The sequence below is a fragment of the Anoplopoma fimbria genome, chromosome 22, assembly GCF_027596085.1.
Source record: "Anoplopoma fimbria isolate UVic2021 breed Golden Eagle Sablefish chromosome 22, Afim_UVic_2022, whole genome shotgun sequence".
NCBI lineage: Eukaryota > Metazoa > Chordata > Actinopteri > Perciformes > Anoplopomatidae > Anoplopoma > Anoplopoma fimbria.
Window position 1 is genome coordinate 12171983 of NC_072470.1, and position 8922 is coordinate 12180904.

General features: G+C 38.8%; 1 protein-coding gene across 2 annotated transcripts in view; it reads left to right on the top strand.

Annotated features, from left to right (window-relative positions):
• Window positions 1-8001, top strand: part of hecw2b (HECT, C2 and WW domain containing E3 ubiquitin protein ligase 2b) — a 62716-nt gene extending 54715 nt beyond the window's left edge. For both annotated transcript variants that reach the window (XM_054623627.1, XM_054623628.1), the window contains exons 23-30: window positions 1838-1990; window positions 2215-2313; window positions 2907-3036; window positions 3355-3501; window positions 3647-3761; window positions 4894-4979; window positions 5122-5234; window positions 5668-8001. In XM_054623627.1, coding sequence (XP_054479602.1) covers window positions 1838-1990; window positions 2215-2313; window positions 2907-3036; window positions 3355-3501; window positions 3647-3761; window positions 4894-4979; window positions 5122-5234; window positions 5668-5779 — 955 coding nt within the window. In that variant the 3' untranslated portion in view covers window positions 5780-8001. The remainder of the gene's footprint in view (window positions 1-1837; window positions 1991-2214; window positions 2314-2906; window positions 3037-3354; window positions 3502-3646; window positions 3762-4893; window positions 4980-5121; window positions 5235-5667) is intronic.
• Window positions 8002-8922: the final 921 nt, after the last annotated feature.

Here is an 8922-nt window from a genome sequence, read left to right on the forward strand (position 1 = left end):
TGTATGTGTATATATATGTCAAAGTCAAAGTCAAAGTGTGTTTATTATTGCATGTACCAAATTGCTTCAGCACAGCAAAATTCTTACGACTTGGCAAGCATCATTCATCTACGCAGTAGACGTCATACATATAACAAAAATAACATAAAACTCTATAACACTATGACAATAAAACATATAAAAAAGTAACATTAACATACAACAATTTAAAAAAACAACAACATATATCTCTGTAGCACTATGACATTATAACAATATAACATATAACATATAACATATAACATTAACATTCAACAATTAGGGTACAGTAGAAGGGCTAGCAGCAGTTTAGTGTGAATAGAGAATAAGTTAAAAAGAAATGTTAAGGATAAGTTAAAAGTTTTTAAAATTGTGCAAATATATATCTATGAAGTGAAATGTGAAGTGAAATGTATGAGTGGGGGAGCAGGGAGTAGGTGGAGGTGGCAACTGTTCAGAGGTTCAGTGTTTCTGATTCAGAAGCCTTACAGCCAGGGGGAAAAAGCTATTTGTGAGTCTGGTAGTCCGTGTTCGGATGCTCCGGTAGCGTCTACCAGACGGCAGCAATGAGAACAGTCCATAGCCTGGGTGGCTGTTGTCCTTTAGAATCTTTTTTGCTTTCCTCAGGCATCTACTGTTGTAGATGCCTTGCACGGAGGGGAGATGGCTGCCGGTGATACGCTCCGCTGTCTTCACCACCCTCTGCAGGGCCTTGCGGTCGGCAGCGGAGCAGCTACCATACCAGGCAGTGATGCAGCCTGAGAGGATGCTCTCAATGGTGCATCTGTAAAAGTTTGTTAAAGTTTTTGAAGACATGCCAAACTTCTTGAGTCTCCTCAGGAAGTATAGCCGCTTCTGTATATGTATGTGTGTATATATATATATATGTGTATATGTATGTGTATATATGTATGCGTGTGTATATGTATATATGTATGTGTGTATATATATATATGTATATATATATATATATATGTATGTATGTATGTATCATGTAAAGGATACTGTGAACAAGTTTGTTCAAATATTGGTGGGAATTATTCATTCATTCATTCATTATCAGTAAAAACAAGGAGCAAGTGGGAAAAGGACACAAAGACGCACATTGTCCCTGTACCTACAAAATCAGCAGTGTCCTGTCTATATGACTACTGCCTAGTTGCACTCAACCCAGATATAAACAGCTACATCTTAAGGAAGCCAAATGCCCATGCCAAGTTCTTGTAAACTTTTTAAAGGAGCAATATTTTTGCCTCGTTATTTATGAGTAACCGTGTGAGTTTGTCTGCAAGACCATTTGTGTTTATTTAAGGTCACTTGCACTTGACACCCCTGAGAGGTGGAGGGGGTGTATCTACAACGTTGTTGTAGATACCAACAACGTTGGACCAGCCATGGACGAAAAAAACACTACTGCTGATTTTTACATGTTTTTGGTCCCAGACACAAATGAAAACCGAATGGCTGGGTTTGGGTTCAAAACAACATCTGGAGGCGTTTGACTGAGCTGTATTCACCGTATCCAGCTAGTGTTACCTTGGCTGAATTAATCTGGGGTACTGCTGCGGAATCAACACAAAATAAACACATTTTGCTGTAATTGCAATAAACAGATCTAAAGGATGGCACATCAACTACATGATGTCAGACAACACAAGAATCTCAATGCTCATGAACTCGTGACACAGCGTGGCGTGGATTTCTTGCTCAAGTAAATATTTCTCAATGACCCAAATTTGAGTCCTTGACTTTGTATTTAATCTTCTTCACGAATTCTGAATAAAAGTCAGAAACTTATATCTGAATGTATGTGTTGCAGGTTGGACTACAGCGGGCCTTCCAGAGAGTTCTTCTTCTTGGTTTCCAGGGAGCTGTTCAACCCTTATTATGGTCTGTTTGAGTACTCTGCCAACGACACTTACACCGTCCAGATCAGCCCAATGTCCGCTTTTGTAGACAATCACCACGAATGGTGAGGTTTACTTTGCACACACACACAAACATGTATAACAGACAATGAAGCTCGGATATGATCCTAAGTATCCTGATTACTTTAACTTTGTGTGTGTGTGTGTGTGTGTGTGTGTGTGTGTGTGTGTGTGTGTGTGTGTGTGTGTGTGTGTGTGTGTGTGTGTGTGTGTGTGTGTGTGTGTGTGTGTGTGTGTGTGTGTGTGTGTGTGTGTGTGTGTGTGTTAGGTTCCGATTCAGTGGACGTATTCTGGGTTTAGCTCTGATCCACCAGTACCTGCTGGATGCCTTCTTCACCAGACCCTTCTATAAAGGCCTACTACGCATGTACGTACAGTTTGTGTATTCAAATCACAGATGCATGGACTAATACAGAACAAATTTTAAACTCTTCTGACATGTTTAAAAAGATGGATATTAGGGCCTGTGTCCAAATAGCTTCATCCTAGTGTTTCATTGAAAAAGTGCTCTGAGCACTTTAGCGCAATATCTTGACAACATATCACCTCTCTTACCTCCATTGTATGACAGATTAGCACCGCTCCTTTGCTCTTTATTATCTATATGTGCTAATATCTATATGTTTGACATTGTTTTTTTACCATGAGTACCAAACCAAACTTTGTTCAGATGAGCTTCTCACCACTCAATCTGACAGCTGTATGGCGATAAAAACAACACTCACCAGCAACATTCAGTGTCCACCCTGACAATCTGCTCCCACAAATAGACTTTTTCGCTGGGCGCAGCTCTTTTTTTTTCTAGGTGTCCGTATTCTGAAAAAAGTCGCTGGTGCTCAGAAAAAGACGCTATGATGCCCTTAAAGTATTCTTGCAGACATTAGCTTCTCTTCCTTAGCAATATTGTGTTTAATGCTACAGGTCACACACGCATTCTCACTTGCATTTTCCACCATGTAGTCCCTGTGACCTGAGTGACCTGGAGTACCTAGATGAGGAGTTTCACCAGTCGCTTCAGTGGATGAAGGACAACGACATAGAAGACATGCTGGATCTCACCTTCACCGTCAATGAAGAGGTCTTTGGACAGGTTAGGTTCTGAGTTTTAAACGCACACACACACACACACACACCATTTTATTGCCGACATGATTATGTCACAGTATATTTTCTTTTGTTTTTACAAAACGTGTGCAGAGTTATTCTGCCTACACCTATGATCATCCCACAAAAGTATGTCGTAATGTATTCTAACAGAAAGGGGGGTCAATAATATGTGGCAAGATAGACAAAGAGGATCAACTGAGATTGTTAAAACAGTCCGTTTTGATGTCTTGAGGGAAATGCTGAAAAAGGTTTCAGTACTTTTTTTTTTTTTTTTTTTTTTTTGCTTCTGTGCTCCTTACAGATAACAGAAAGGGAACTGAAGCCGGGCGGGGCCAACATCCCAGTATCAGAAAAGAACAAAAAAGAATACATTGAGCGTATGGTGAAGTGGAGGATAGAGAGAGGAGTGGTGCAGCAGACTGACAGCTTGGTCAGAGGTTTCTACGAGGTTTGACATACTCTATTCTAACAGTCTTTACTTTATTATCCTCATTTGTTGTGTTAAGCCTAGCTCAAATTCTCTTTCATACATGTCCCCATCAAAATCAGTGGTATTTTGATAAGTTGTTTGTGTATATGTGTTTGTTTTCTAGGTGGTGGATGCCAGGCTAGTATCGGTGTTTGACGCAAGGGAACTGGAGCTGGTGATTGCCGGCACAGCGGAAATTGACTTATCAGACTGGAGGAACAACACAGAGTACAGAGGAGGTACGGAAGAAACGATGGAGAATAGGCCGTTTATCAGTCGAAGTTCATTTTTAACCTTAGTCTATTTTGTTATTTATTATTTTATTAAAATCATTAAAATAATGAGTCCAACACTTCGGTTCAGACTGATATCTCAACTATTCCCATGAAATCCCGTACTGATATTCATGGTGTGCAGGGATGAAGCCTACTGGCTCTTCATCTAAATCAACATTTGAATCTGTGCTTTTTAACTGAATGCCTGGAAAACACAATTCTCATCACCCTCAGCTGTACAAAATGTTAATTGCAAATTATCAATTGTGAGCATGCTAACACTCTAAACTGATATTGTAAACATGTTAAACGGTATACCAGCATGCTAACATTCTGACTTTGGCATTTATCTCAAAGCTTCGCTGTGCCAAGCTGCTAGCAGAGCTATAGATTCTTAGTCTTGTTTATATATGGAGTTAGTTTGTTACTGTTTAGCTTAAATTTATTATCCCATCTCGCGTTTGCGCTCTCTCTTCCCGCTCCCTTCTTTCTAGCTCTTATTTCTTTCTCTTGCTTATCAGTAGGTAGTGAGGTCTTTACTTGTTCTTTGCGAGAATACATGATTAGTGAACAAGCCAGAGAACCCATCAATAGAGTCTTTCACGGCTACCCCTTTCTTATCTTCTGCCAAAATGCTTGTGTCCGGATAGGCTGGGAATCAAGCTTAGGCCCACATTCAGCCAACAAGGTTCTGGTATGACCCAGAACTTCTAAAGCAATTAAAAAGCTCATAGAGTATGTATTGTTTTTGATTTCTTCTGTAATGTTATAGTAATTTCTGTGAATTTTGCCGTTGTTTTTTTTTTTTAAATATTTGTATTATTGAAACCACACATTAGTTGTTATTTTGATGTGTCTGTGTTTTTTTTTTATACGGAGAGAATGTAAAGTATACAAAATATGTAATAAAATATTTTTGTGATGCATCATATTTGCAAAATGAATAAGCTGTAATGTAAAGGGGGATTGATGAAGCTGTCCCTGAGCCAGGTGGTGCAGAGGAGTTTGAGACACTGCAGCCATCCTAGGCAACATATTCTCAGGCTACAGTCAGCATGATCCATTGCCATAGTTAAATGACCTGTGTAATTTTTAGGTTACCATGACAACCATATTGTGATCCGGTGGTTCTGGGCAGCAGTGGAGAGGTTCAACAATGAACAGAGACTACGGCTTCTGCAGGTACATGCGTGTGTGTGTGGGTTTACTAAACTTTTGAGAGTAAGGTGCAGCAGTGACATTTTCCCCATTTAACTTAAGTGTTCTTAATTTTGTTTTCCTTCTCTGTCCCTCTATACTGATACCTGCCCATCTGCTTCTTCAGTTTGTGACCGGGACATCCAGTATTCCTTACGAGGGCTTTGCTTCTCTGCGAGGCAGCAATGGACCCCGCAGGTTTTGTGTGGAGAAGTGGGGAAAGGTCACTGCACTGCCCAGGTAAACACATGGTTTGATTTTGGTCATAATTTAATGCCGTTATCACTTTTTCTGTTATTTAAGAGTCCAATTCATTTGAAAATAATTAAATTAGAAGAAGGTGGATGCACATATCTCCTAAAACGTCCAAGTATTACTTAACCCCTGTGTATCCCTTTAAAAAGTTGCTTTGATGAAACTGCCATACAACTTTGAATATGTTTTTCCACTCTAACTGAGGTAAATATTTGATAAAAAAGTATAATTTTGAAGCCATGGCTCTATTTTGAAAGCCTGACAACAAATTGCATGCTTTTATGTTGTAATGGCTTTGGGATCGTTTTAGCATAAGGGAAAATTTTGGCAATGTGGGGATTTTTGCAAGAGGGAACATGAGCTTCCATTACGCTTTCTGTTTAGACCAGTGTCTAATATACCTGTGGTCTCTCTCCAGAGCGCATACCTGTTTCAATCGGCTGGACCTGCCACCATACCCGTCATTCTCAATGCTGTATGAGAAGATGCTGACGGCCGTGGAGGAGACCAGCACCTTTGGGCTGGAATGATTCTCGTCTGTCCACCTACGGAAATTTCAGCTTACTTAAGCCGCATAAATGACTGCTGGTCATCATGAAAAGAGAGGTGGCCGTGATGGACAAAGGTTAAAAAAAGCTGGATTTTGAGTAAAATTTTTGGTTTGTGATTAATTTATAAGTTTGGAGCTGCACTCTGACCTTCTGAAATGTCCTGTGTACAGAGGTAAACACTTGTTTTTTGATGCACCTTCACACATTTCCCAACTACTTAGTAACGCACCCTTTCACCTCTGTGATGTGACGAATGAAGACCCACACTGCCTTTGGGATCAGAATCATGACTGGATTTGACCAATTGGAGACCAGGATGTTTTTTTGTTTTTTTTCACTTTCTCTTTTACAACAGGAGTTAAGAATACATCAAAGAAGAAGCAACCACTGCCTTTACTGCAAAAGCTCAGTGGACTCAGCCTCTTTTTATTCTAGTGAGGATGGACCTCAAATATAAGGCCTCTCCATAACTGTGTTTCTTGGAGTTCAGTGTCTCTTTTTGGCCTGTAGTAATAACCACTCATGCAATTACTTCTTAAATCCATTTGAGGACTGCCTGATACATGTGGTAAGGTTTTTGGAATTCTCCCATGAACTTCTACAGCAAATTTTGGATTCCAGACAAAAGCTGTGGTATTTTCATCTACAAGAAAAAGTGATTTTCTAACGATGTGGCAGTGACATGTTGTGATTTGAATGTAACAAACTTTATGATGTAGATTGTGCAAGAAGTGATTTTGTACCAGATTTGGATCAATTGGCAAAAAAATCTTTGGCCACCACTTAATAATTATGAGTTATTGTTTTGATTGGAGAAACTCACAAACACTTTTGTAATTCCATTTATTTGGAATGTACTTGATTGTTTTGCATTGATCCAGGTCTATTTTTCAAAGTTTGTTAAAAGTAGTCTACACTCAAGAGGTGTAGATTGAAAGAAAAATGTACATCTAAATAGGCAACGTAAATCAAATGTCCATCTACCAGTGGAGGATCTAGAAAACCGGGGTGGCAAAAAGTTAAGCTGGTTGGCATTGGAAGGTGGGGGTAGTGGCGGTTCGAGGGGCAGGGATGGAAGAATTAAAAGGTCACCAGCTGCATGTGGTGGGGCACGAGCATGCAGCAAAACACTTATACAAATACATTGTGTCTATATGTTGATTTATTACTCTTTAAAAACTATATCATTATCGTTTATTCTTGTACTTATGTAAATGTACTTATTAATTTTCCAATAGTTACTGAGATATTTCAAACTAAACCAAAATGATTAACTAACAAACATTGCCCTACATGTCACATGAAGGGATGAATGTAACGGCACAGTTGCAGCATGTAATGTAACTTTTTAGCTAACGTAACAATAATGGACTGACTATTATTGGGCATTATCAGTTTTGGATTGTCTCCGTATTTCTTACCTGGTTCAGTTTAGACAGATCAGTCACATAGGGTGAGAAAATTATATAATTTTATAATTATGGACAATATCCCCATTGTACTGATGGGTAGCTCCTCACTCACTCTCTCTCTCTCTCCCTCTCCCCGCCCCGCTAGACACACACACACCCATATCAGACCCCAACAATATCCCCAAGCCCCACTACAGCTGCTGGTATGAAAAACATAATACGGCTATCTGATTTTAAGATGCGATTTTAAGTTAATTTACTATGTATTCACAGAAAATTACCCTGAGATATTATTTTTTTTATTTTATTAAGTCAAGGACCTACTGTTTTTCTTGTTTACACTTTTAAAGAATGTACGATAGCCCGGATTACAAAATATTATTTCCGTATTAAGTTAGGTAGAAACTTGGGTAAATGTTCATGTGCGAATTCAGTTTAAATCAATTGGAATCAAATAATTCCATTCTCATAATGAAAATATATTTTTTCCATCACTGAATGCACTGCCCTTTGTAAGTCTCACCAGAAAGTACCAAAGTTTTGAGCCTTAATCGGCTGCCTCACATCTAACCCTAATCCATACAACCACTCTATCTGTACAGTCCACCTCACCTCACTTTTGAATATGAATGTTTGACAGCACTCTGCTCCTAAAATAAAATTGTATCACTCAATGCTGCTTTTTTCATCTTTCCCACTCTAATTGAGTAAAACAATCCCATTTGCAGCTTTAGCTGTGGTGTGTTCGCACCACAGACTGTATACAATAATGTTCACACTTTTTTCTGCATTGATCACGACACCATCGAATATTTTCACGTAGGACGTCTACAAACAGACGCGTTATTCAACGTCTGTTTGTAATGTCTATTAGTTCACGTTTAGACCACATTTAGACGTGATTTTCATTATTGGCTTTCAACTGAGAAATGTGGACGTGGTTTCATAGTAAGCCTCTAAAATTATGATATAACATTATTAGCACAACGTAGAGGATTACAAATGCACTATTGCAAATCACGTCTAAACGTGAACGTCTACAAACAGACGTTGAATAAACTTTCACTTTTGACCCACTTTTAAACGTCTTTTCAACGTCTTTTGAACCTCAAAATGCTCACAGTAAAATATGTCCCAATTAAACATGTAGTCATAGTAACACATTAACAGTTTACAGGACAAATAAGACCATCTGACACAGGCAACAATTAATTCGTTTTTATTCATACAACTACAATGACAATGAAAATACACACAACAAAATCTCCCTTTTCTTCTTTAAATGTGGTTGTCGAAGCCTCCAGGAGCCGGTTTCAGATGATCTGTCATATTTCAGATGTCTGTAAATTAAACAAGAATTAAAAACATATTCACTGTTAAACGTCTTCACACCGGTGACCATAGTCGTTTTTTAAACGTCTGTCCAACAGCCCATAAAGACAGTAAACATAATTTACACACGTTAATGTTTACTGTTGTCCATGTAGCAGTAGCTACAAGCTAACATGCTAACGCTACAGGCTAACATGCTAACGCTACAAGCTAGCAGCCTCGCCTGCATCGTGAGCAGCTTAAAATTATGTTAATGATGCTTAAATTCGCTTTGAATAACTGAATCCAGTCGTTCAAGTATTTACACAGTGTGTATTTAACGTGAAGCCTCGTGTTTTTCCGTCAGCTCGTTTACTTCTCTCCACAAGTCCGATGCCG